The 11,374-nt window shown below is 36.4% G+C and overlaps 1 protein-coding gene and 1 non-coding gene across 2 annotated transcripts; one reads left to right on the forward strand and one right to left on the reverse strand.

Annotated features, from left to right (window-relative positions):
* The first annotated feature begins 472 nt into the window (after positions 1–472).
* On the forward strand, positions 473–2,435 carry LOC111911104 (probable CoA ligase CCL5). Its single transcript, XM_023906888.3, has 3 exons — positions 473–1,983; positions 2,074–2,176; positions 2,263–2,435. Exons 1-3 carry the CDS (start codon positions 518–520, stop codon positions 2,386–2,388), a joined length of 1,695 nt encoding a protein of 564 aa, XP_023762656.2. The 5' UTR covers positions 473–517; the 3' UTR covers positions 2,389–2,435.
* Positions 2,436–3,702: 1,267 nt separating this feature from the next.
* Positions 3,703–3,804, reverse strand: LOC111911169 (U6 spliceosomal RNA). Its single transcript, XR_002856781.1, has one exon. It is a non-coding gene; the product is annotated as a U6 spliceosomal RNA (small nuclear RNA).
* Between the last annotated feature and the right edge of the window lie 7,570 nt (positions 3,805–11,374).

An 11,374-nucleotide genomic window follows, 5' to 3' on the forward strand; every position in this document is an offset into this window, starting at 1 on the left:
CTCCTCCATTAAAAGTGTGAATTTTTAATTGTTTCGTTGCTTATTGTCATCCCAGTAAACGAGAAAACATTATATGTGTACATGTGCATCTAAAACACCCGAAAAAGATGTCAAAGTTGATGTAAATTAATATATTAATGTCTTTTACAGTTTTTTTTCCCGATATTTTTAACTGTGTTTCCTAAACTCTACATGGTACTCTATTTCACGAAAATTTGAATAATGGTAATTAAAAAAATTGTTATATCTTTATGTGAGGAGCCACTTGGGAGTTCAACTAAAAATATACTAACAGTAACACAGCGTAAAACAATTCAAAGGATAAACAATTCCACATGTTTAGATAGATGTATCACATGTTTAAAAAAATATGTGAAGATCTGATGTACATCATTGCACACCTAACGGCCCTTATATATAATATATTACCCATATTATAGTAGTATAAACCAAGATATTCATTTGGTATGATTACAGCTCACCTCCATTTGATATTTCCGGCACAAAGTAAGGCTGGATGGACACTTCAAGAACTGAACCCGGTACCGGGTCCATGTTGTCATGCCGGAGGAAGAGCAACTACGACCCCAAAACGGGGATCTACCACCCCCTCATTCAGCTCGATGGAAGCCACAAAATCCCTACTACGGCCAACCTTGACACAGCGACGTTTGTGTTATCTCAGTTCCCAAGTCTAGACCAAGCCGACATGAAGGTCGCGCTTATAGACTCCGCCACAAACTGCCGGCTCACTTACAGGGAACTCCGACGATCAATCAACTCATTAGCAGCCGGGTTGTACCAAAGATTCGGTGTCCGTAAGGGCGATGTGATCTTTGTTTTGTCATCGAATTCAATCATCTATCCAACCATATGTTTAGCCATACTTTTGGTTGGCGGAGTTCTTACAACGTCCAATCCAATCAACACAGAATCAGAGATAACCAAGCAAGTTCTCGACTCCGGTGCAAAACTAGCCATCGCTGCTCCTGAAGCGATGCATAAACTACTCTCGACTGGAATTCCTACCATCGTCACTACTCGTGATCCGTTAAAAAGCAGTGATGCCTCTGTGGAAGAATTGATCGATTCCTGTGAATCGATGGAGTTGCCGGAGAACAAACAGACTCAGTCAGACACGGCAGCCATACTGTACTCCTCGGGGACTACGGGGACGAGCAAAGGTGTAATACTAACACACGGGAATCTTATCTCTACGATTACACTACTCAAATGGGCTGCTGAAGTAACATCAGCCAAAGATGATATTTATCTATGTTTTCTACCCATGTTTCACATCTACGGTCTAATATTTTTTTGCCTCGCATTGCTATGTGCTAGCACCACAACAGTGTTGATGAATCGATTCGACTTACTAGCCATGTTAGAAGCAATAGAAACTCATAGAGTCAATAACATTCCAGCAGTTCCTCCTGTTATACTCGCAATGGTGAAGTACAATGGAGGTGGATATGACTTGTCGTCTTTGAGAAGTGTGGCCTCAGGTGCTGCACCCTTGAGCAAGGACGTGGCTAGTAGGTTCAGGGAAAAGTTCCCATGGGTTGGCCTAAAGCCTGGGTATGGGCTGACTGAGAGCTGCGCGGCAGGTGCTGTCTTTCTTTCCAGTGAAGAAGCCAAAGCTCGGTCAGCAGCTTCAGGAGGTTTGCTTCCAACTTTTTCTGCGAAGGTGGTTGATTTCGAGTCAGGGATGGCTCAGCCTCCTTATAGCGCAGGTGAGATATGGTTGAAGGGGCCGACTGTGATGAAGGGTTATTTAGGAAACGAGGCTGCAACTTCTGCAACCATTGTTTCCGATGGGTGGTTGAGGACCGGTGATCTTGGTTACTTTGATGAAGATGGTTATCTTTTCATCGTTGATAGGATCAAGGAGCTCATAAAACATAATGGGTATCAGGTAGCTCCCGCAGAACTGGAAGCGATACTACTAAATCATCCTCATATACTTGATGCAGCAGTTATTCCGTGAGTTCATTAATTTCAAAAAGCGTTTATGTTTGTGTGTAAGTGTAGCAAAACTCAGTGAGATTATAAGCTTCATAATTAATTTTGTAGACTTGAAGATGAAGATGCAGGAGAGATACCAATGGCGTACATAGTTAGGGCATCTGGTTCGGAACTCACTGAAGAGCAAGTCATGCAATTTGTTGCTGGCCAGGTTTGTATATACACTTTTGTTTCTTCTTAATTCTTCCAAGAGAAGTGACATGTGTACTAATATTAGGTAGTTGATTGTATTTACAGGTGGCTCCATACAAGAAGATCAAGAGAGTAGCTTTCATAAACGAAATACCAAAGTCGGCTGCTGGCAAGATTCTGCGAAAAGATCTAATTGCTCAAAGTAAACAGACCGTTAAATCCAAACTGTAACAAATTAAGATAAAATGATACAACCATGCCCCAGCTGATTAATGATTAGCAGATTATAGAAAAAAAAAATCTTGGAATAAAATTTTATTATATATATATATATATATATATATATATATATATATATATAATATATATATATATATATATATATATATATATATATATATATATATATATATAATAAAATTTTATTCCAAGAAATTTTTTTTTCAGTCGATTATCAGTGAAATAAGCAAGGTGCATTATAAAACATGTTAGTCCTTCCGTCGGTTTTATTTGTATAAAATATAATTTCGATTTGGTTATTGAAATATAGTATTTTGATTGGTTTCATTTCTATAAAAAACGTGGGTCGCCCATAAATTCTAGAGGTTTGACTGTTGAAGATGAACCCTGAGTTGAGGAAATGATATGTTAAAGTTATAAATTTGTAGGCAAATCATATTATATAACGACTTAGGAAGGTAATTAGGTTTTCAGTTTGTTCGTATTAGGTTATTAAGGTTTCTTCTTATTTAACCGGTAAAAATGACTATTTCTAAATGGTAATAACAACCATATTGGTCTAATACGCACAAAAAAATCTTAGTGACCTAATACGGACAAACTAGAAACCTAATTACCCTCCTAAGTTATTAACCCTAATTATTTAGAAAACATGCTTACTAATCAATGTGACTGACTTGTTTGACTAAAAATAGTTGCTTCCATTTAAACTTATCACACAACCCTTCCAGAATTTTCAAGTCCAAAAACTCATATGATTATTAATCTTCATTACATAAATATGCAACATTTTATCAATACTTTTTTTTTGTCATTTAAATGTTTACATGAACACATCCATATGTACAAAAACAATCTCACTTTGATACCTCCCATCAATGTCTACATTTGATAACGAATGGAAATGTAAAACCAATAGAGACTTGCAAAGGATGCCTATTATCAATTATTTTATAAACAACAACATGAACTAAGAAACTAAAGTTGCAAAATGAATAAAAAATCAGCACATAAACAAACACATATAGACTATATACAACACATAAACGGAAGTTTATAAAGCATGAAACTTAATGACAAAAAAAGTAAAAAACTTAAAGAGACTTTATAGAAAGAAAGATCACCCTTACTTGCCACAAATGGTTGAAAACATCAACAAGAAGATCAATCTGACCATGGAATCCACATGTTGTCTGATCATGACTTCAGTAGTTCATCTACTAAAACGTAAGAATTCCAAATGAACTTTATTAGCATTTGAAAAGGGAATTAGGGTTTTAGAGAAGACGCGACGAGAGTTTTAAAAAAAATTTGGAACATTTCTCGATTTGTGTGTGTCATCCTTGCGCAAGGGCATGTTAATCTTCTCTGTATAGTTCCAATTTTATCGGATGTCCCCGAAGGGACGACTATAGATGAAGAGCTTCGCCATATAGAGGAGTAGCAGGTTCTTCTTCTGGTCGATATGGGACGACGTGAGTTCTAAATGAACTAGTTTACTGTTGATGGTCATATATTCTCAATGTCTTTAAAATTATGGTTAATGACTTAGGAGGGTAATTAGGTTTCCAGTTTATCCATATTATGTCACTAAGGTTTTTTTTCTGCTTATTAGACCAATATAATTGTTATTACAGTTTAGAAATAGTCTTTTTTACCGGTTAACCATGAAGAAACCGATAAAAATGACTATTTCTAAACGGTAATAACAACTATATTGGTCTAATACGCACAAAAAAAACATAGTGACCTAATACGGACAAACTAGAAACCTAATTACCCTCATAAGTCATTATCCCCATGTAAGAAAGACCGGACAAAAAAATTATAGGCACAATAAAAGGAAATTGAGTAATCTAACCATTATAAACCATTATTTTAACAAAAATAACCAATATTATTTTTTGGTAAAATAATAACTTGTTCTGGAACATAGCATTCCGGAGTTGTGGTCCTTGTTCCAGAGTACCTACTCCGAATTATAATCCTAGTCTTTTTATTTTTGTCTCACATATATATATATATATATATATATATATATATATATATATATATATATATATATATATATATATAGGGTTAAATTCAAATGAGAACACTATTTAATCTAATCATTATAAACCATTATTAAACTTTATGGCCAAGCATGGCCTGACCCAGCCAAACACGGCCCGTGCTTATCAGCATGTGCTGCTACAGTACCCTAGTTTGTATAAAAAGCAACTTTTGCCCCTCATTTCTCACTCATGTATCTTTGAACTCTCCCTCTCTCTCTCTCTCTCTCTCTCTCTCTCTCTCTCTCTCTCTCTCTCTCTCTCTCTCTTAGTCCAGCCGAATTTCACCTTGTAACATTCAAAATCCTTCATTTTTCTTGCAAACTACTCAAGATCAAAGGTATGAACTACATTTCCCTTGCTACTTCAACTTTTATGGAGCTCCAACTTCATTTCCATGGCTACCTCATCTTGCTCACCAAAACCTATATTTTTAGTCAAATTTTATTTTTTAGATCTACAACTCGTTTTTGCAGATTAAGCTTAGGGAATTTGAAAGGTTGGTGTCTACGACATGAGTAAGAGTTCCACCAGAACAAAAACTTCAAAAAGTCATTTTTTAGAAATCGAGAAAAACACGGTTGTTTCGCGTTTTGTCAGGTATATTCATTTTGAAACTAAAACTTTTAATTTTTGTCAAACATATAAACTGATCAAACAAGTCTTTACGCTTCCGAGCTTATGAGAAGTATTGGACTTTACTGTGAATTTTTACACTATGTTTAATGTTACTTTTCTAAATTAACTAAGAGCTTATTTGGTTAATACAGTAAACGTAAGGTTTAATTCAAAAAGCTTGTTTTGGTTAAACATTTTAGTAAAAGAAAATTTTTAGAGCTTATTAATGATTTTCAGTGTCATTTTAAACAGTACACAGCTCAAGTATCGTGTTGAAGGTTATTTGTATGATTCGTGAAACCGAAATTGCTTTTACCTTCTGAATTTTATTCTAGTGTTTAAATTGCATTTTTCTTTTATAAATTTCTATTAAAATTAGTTTTAATCAGTCAATAAATCCCCCCATTTTAATTTTTGTTAATTTAGTGAGTGCCTTATGCAAGAAAGGCATAGACCTTAGGACGTGTCCATGTGGTTCGACCCTGCTTTCCTGTAGTACCCCTTAGTGCATTAGAGTCGTATTTTTATTTATATTATTTGTTTCTTAGGCGTTGTGACACATTGTTAACAATTTTGAAACCCAATTCGTTATTTAGGGTTCAAAACTCATCATATCCATTTGTGATTTGAAGTTCTAATATGTATGAACCTTCAATTGAGTTTAAATTTGAACCTTCAGAAAATGGATTCTTGGTTGAACGGTTGAAGAGCTCAATTTTCAAGTTCTAATGTGTTTGTACTTTGATTTTGATGTAATCTGAATCTTGAACGGTTTGAAGGGATCAATTTCTTGGTTGAAGGGTTTGTTTGTTGTAACATACACGTCCAGTTATTGTGTTTTGTTAGTTTAAAAATGAATATTATATATGGTTTTGAGCATTGAGTTCTAACAAGATAATTTTATGAGAATTGAAGAAAAACTATGTTTAGAATCATTCAGAAAAGTATTGGAAGTCTTATGAGATTCCAATCAAAAGTCAAATATTGAAATTAACGAAAATGTAAAATTAAGTTGGAAATAAGTAAAAATAATGTTATTGAAAATTGTAAATTATCTCGTTAGAAACGTGTAGGCCAAAACCTCATCGAAATCTGAGTTATAACGAAAAAGTTATGACTTATTGAAGTTTCGCGACAGAACCGGCACAACGCCATATGACGTAAAAAGTGAGTTTACGATAAACTACTTTTTAGCCTTTGTGATCTAAATGAAATTCGTAGTATTCGTTAAACCAAGAACTTTCATAAAAAGAATGTCCAAATCTGACTTCGTATGAGGAAGTTATGATTTTTCTAAGATTCGGTATAGCAGTACACAGCCCGAAACTCGAAATAAAGATCGAGTGATTTTTAGCCAGCACAACCTAAACAAGAGTCGAAGATCTCATCAATAGTACTACAACGGTAAAAATACATACGAAAACAGACGTCGGATGAAGAAGTTATGAATTTTTAACAGACTTTTCCTGTTCCAACCTGTTAAAAAATATAACTTTAAAAATAAAGTCGAAATTAGCCGATGGAGTTTAAACGAAAGTTGTAGAGCATAATTTCACCTATGCGTGGATATAAAGAACGTCAAAAATGGAGCTCATATGCGAAAAATACGAATTTTTGAAGTTTTGGGCACAAACTTTGAGATTGGTCTGAAGCCGTACGCCCAGCATACACGAGGCTACGACTAGCGTACTTCACATGTAAGCGATCCAGAGCCAGCCACGTCAACCCTTCCATTGCGTAAAGATACGTATCTCGTATGGATGAAATGTCCGAGACCCGGCAATCGAGTAGGTGTCACGCCTCGTACGCCCAACGTACTCCGAGGCTTTGGCCACCTATAAAGGGGTGTGAGGTCTCCGGATTTGTTTTACAATTTTGGAATCTCTTTCACTCTATATTCTATTTTTAGCCTATCTAAACCTCCCCTAAGCCTATGAAACATTCCCTAACACTCGAAGCAAGTCTCGAAGCTCCCGAGAAAAATAATTTTATCAGTCGAAACTTTACCCGTGTAAAGCCTGGATTTCAACTAAAATCCCCGGTTTCATCAAAGAAGTCATCTCTGGAAACGAAGTGTTGTCTAAATCGCCATTTTATCATTCGGTTATTTCACGGTGAAATATAGGGACAATTGTATGTTATGTGTTATATTTGCAATGTGCTTTCCTATGTTATTATGATAATAGAGTTATACCTTTGATCAGAAGTGAATGAGTAAGCATCACTTTGGTACTGGTATGTAGCCTTTGACCATGAAGTGAATGAGTAAGCATTTACGTTGGCATTAGCAGAAGGCTAAGAAGGGCTGAAAGCCTGCAAATGCTAGCTAAAATGTTTATTCAGAAATCATTTGTTTTTTCATGCCACATGGGCTGAAGTCTTATTGATGTATATCAAGTTGTAATTGTTATGTCTCATTGATTATAAATCTTTGAATCAGATTATTCATTGATATGGAAAGCATGTCACATGATTCACATATGCCTTTGTTGATCTTTGTCCCCCTTTGCCTCTATCATATTGATATATATATATATATATATATATATATATATATATATATATATATATATATATATATATGGCATAACGTTATATTGTAACTATTATTGAACTCACTAAGCGTCACCGCTTATCCCTCAGTGTTTAATTATTGCAGGTGATAAGCTGATGGGTTTGAGCCATAAGAACATTCTTATGTGCACATACAAACCCTAATGCTTGGATCTAGGTTTCTCTAATTGAACATGCAATGTATCCAAGACTTTGATTGATAGATCTAATATAAACATTCATATCATAATCATAAGAAATCAGATCTAAAGGAATACCTTGAATTGATTGCTTGAATCTTCTTGTCCTTGGAGCTTAGAGTCACAAATGTCACTCCTCTAATGGCTTACAAATAGCAACTTAGCAAGATGATGATTTGAGAGAGAGAGGAGGGTGAGAAAAGTCGGCCAGGGTTTCTCCAATACCAAGGGGTGCCGATTTTCTTAACCCTAAGGGTCTATTTATACTAGTGAGCCTCCTAGGGTTTCACCCTTAAACCCTAATTGGATAACTTAGGCCCTAAGCAATCCAATCTCCTTATTGATAAGCCTTGGACGATTTCTAGGCCTTTCCTAACCCTAAAATCATCCACTCCCTTATTCATAAGGAAACATAGCCCAAAGTACAACTATCATACAATTGACAGTTTATGCCCTTTTATTTAATTAATCTCTTTAAGCCACCAAATTAATTCCTAATTAATTTATGAATTACATTAATCAAATAACAATATTATTATTCCTTATATTATTCTCATAATATATTAATAATATTTCTTCTCTCATTATAAATCATCTTGTCAAGCTGCTATGGTGAAGGCAACCCAAAAAGAACATGCACAACCGGGTCAAATACTTGCCAAATATAGTTGCAGCCTTAGACACTATTCCAACAGTCTCCCACTTGGATAAGTCTAGTAACTATATATACAAGCATAATCCGATTAGCCATCGTAGCTCTTAAAGACGCTGTCAAACTCTGATCTTATCAGTCCTGTCCTTTAGATAAGGGATCATACAGTCCTCTGTTTAGATATCATGCGGACAATTCTATGGAACCAATTGTCCAGCAGTTGGTTTCTCGATCTCAGATTTATTTGACATAGAACTTAATCGGACACATCAATTTAGTTCTGACCGGGCCCGACACATAACTCAAATCAAATCATCGAGCAGCCGAGATATCGCTTTACCCTCTTATGATAAAAGTAACAGATAAACTTCGACTTATATGCATTTACTTATTCATTAATCAATTATACACAACAATGCGTTTTATAACATCAATTTACTAATGCGGTTTTGCATTATCAATGTACATCCAATTAACAAATAACAAACCATATATCTAGGTTTTAAGACCATATGATATTATCGTCTTGCGATCACCCTTTTTATCATATTCCATAAGGTGATTCTAGCAAGCGCGGGTTTGTTCCAATGCTCAAAACTAGTTCATAAGCACTCATGAACGTTGCAGCAAACTTTTGTTATGTCTAATACCATTTAGACAATCTAAACACCTATTCATGACAATCTTCATTCATACCTACTTCCAACATATGAACGATTGTGGATTGTTTGATAATTCGATTATTCTAAAGAAACTCAATTATTCTAGAAGTCAAAACATGCAAAGTGAAACAATAGTTACACATTTAACATAAGACAGTAACTTTATTTATAAATAATACTCCTTTATTTATTCATCAAATGTTAAATTACATTTATCTATTACAAGTTTCTAAAATTATCTAATCTAATCTAATATCATCTCTTAGTCCAATACTCCTAGCATCCTGCAAATGCTTAACCCTACTCAGTCCCTTCGTAAGCGGATCTGTTGGGTTATCTTCTGATGATATCCTCCTGATGACGAGGTGTCCTTCTTCTACTCGATGTCTAATGAAATAATATTTTCTGTCAATATGACGAGATCTGCCATGATCCCTTGGTTCCTTGGTCAAGGCAACCGCTCCTTCATTATCACAGAAAATTTCCATAGGCTCCTTTATGGTAGGCACAACTCCAAGATCACCAATGAAGTTCTTCAACCATATTGCCTCCTTCGACGCTTCGCTCGCTGCAATGTACTCTGATTCGCACGTTGAATCAGCTACGGTTTCCTTCTTGGAACTCTTCCAAGTTACTGCTCCTCCATTAAGAGTAAAGACCCAGCCCGACTGCGAACGGTAGTTGTCTCTGTCGGTTTGAAAACTGGCGTCACTATACCCTCGCACCTTTAAGTCATCACTCCCTCCGAGGACTAAAAACCATTCCTTTGTCCTCCAAAGGTACTTAAGGATACTCTTGACGGCAATCCAATGGGCTCTGCCAGGATTCCCTTGATATCTACTAACCATGCTCAAAGCAAAGGCTACATCAGGGCGAGTACAAGTCATAGCATACATGATTGAGCCAACTGCGGAAGCGTATGGTACTCGGCTCATTTCTGCTATTTCGGCTTCGGTACTCGGACTTTGAGTCTTACTCAACTTGGCATTACTTTGTATCGGTAACTCTCCCTTCTTCGAATTTTCCATACTAAAACGTTTTAGTACTTTATCTAAGTGTTCTGACTAAGTCCTATTAGTCTCTTACTTCGTTCTCTCACTATCCTTATTCGCGAAATATAGGAAGCCTCTCTGAAGTCCTTCATAGCAAAGCACTTCCCAAGCCATGACTTAACCTCCTGCAGTGTCGGGACGTCGTTTCCTATGAGTAGTATGTCATCGACATACAGAACGAGGAAGCTGACTATACTCCCACTGTCTTTGACGTATACACATGATTCATCTTCGCTTCGTACAAATCCAAACTCTTTGACTTTCTCATCGAAGCAAAGATTCCATCTGCGAGACGCTTGCTTAAGTCCATAAATGGACTTCTCAATCTTACACACTCTATTTGGATGCTCCGGATCAACAAAACCCTCTGGCTGATCCATGTAAACCTCCTCAGCCAACTTCCCATTAAGGAAAGCAGTCTTGACATCCATTTGCCAAATCTCATAATCAAGAAATGCGGCAATAGCTAGCATCACTCTAATAGACTTTATCTTCGCAACTGGTGAGAAGGTCTCATCATAGTCAACTCCGGGAGTTTGAGTAAAGCCCATCGCAACCAATCGCGCCTTATATGTGTGTACATTTCCATCCACGTCGGTCTTCTTCTTGAAGATCCATTTGCACCCAACAGTCTTACGTCCGGGCACATTATCAACCAAATTCCAAACTTGGTTGTCATACATGGATTGGATCTCGTTGTCTATTGCCTCTTTCCATTTTGCAGACTCTGGGCCTGCCATGGCTTCCTTATAGCTATTAGGTTCATCTAGATTTATTAGTGTACCATCACTAATATACGTGTCCCCTTCGGTAGTAATATGAAAACCATAAAACTGGGGTTGAACTCTAACTCTTTCGGAACGTCTAAGAGGTAAGGACTGGTCAATAGGTTCAACCGGAGTTTCCTCCTCGGGTTGAATGCTAGCGGTAGAGGTTCCTTCATCAATCGATTCTTGAATCTCTTCAAGCTCGATTTGCCTCCCACTGTCTCCTTGGCTTATGAGTTCTCGCTCTCGAAAAACCCTTCTTCTCGCAACGAAGACAACATTGTCACTCGGTCTATAGAAGAGATATCCAAAGAATTTCTGCGGGTAGCCGATGAAAATACATCGCTCACTACGAGGTTCGAGCTTGTCGTGAGTATCTCGTCTTACGAAAGCCTCGCAGCCCCAAACCTTGATATGTG

Source organism: Lactuca sativa, chromosome 8 (genome assembly GCF_002870075.4).
Source record: "Lactuca sativa cultivar Salinas chromosome 8, Lsat_Salinas_v11, whole genome shotgun sequence".
Taxonomy (NCBI): Eukaryota; Viridiplantae; Streptophyta; class Magnoliopsida; order Asterales; family Asteraceae; genus Lactuca; species Lactuca sativa.

Excerpts from the sequence above, each read along its gene's own strand:
- LOC111911104 (XM_023906888.3), top strand. The coding sequence starts at position 518 with ATGGACACTTCAAGAACTGAACCCGGTACCGGGTCCATGTTGTCATGC. Across the intron at positions 1,984-2,073 it reads CTTGATGCAGCAGTTATTCC|ACTTGAAGATGAAGATGCAG; the intron begins GTGAGTTCATTA and ends TTAATTTTGTAG. Across the intron at positions 2,177-2,262 it reads TGCAATTTGTTGCTGGCCAG|GTGGCTCCATACAAGAAGAT; the intron begins GTTTGTATATAC and ends TTGTATTTACAG.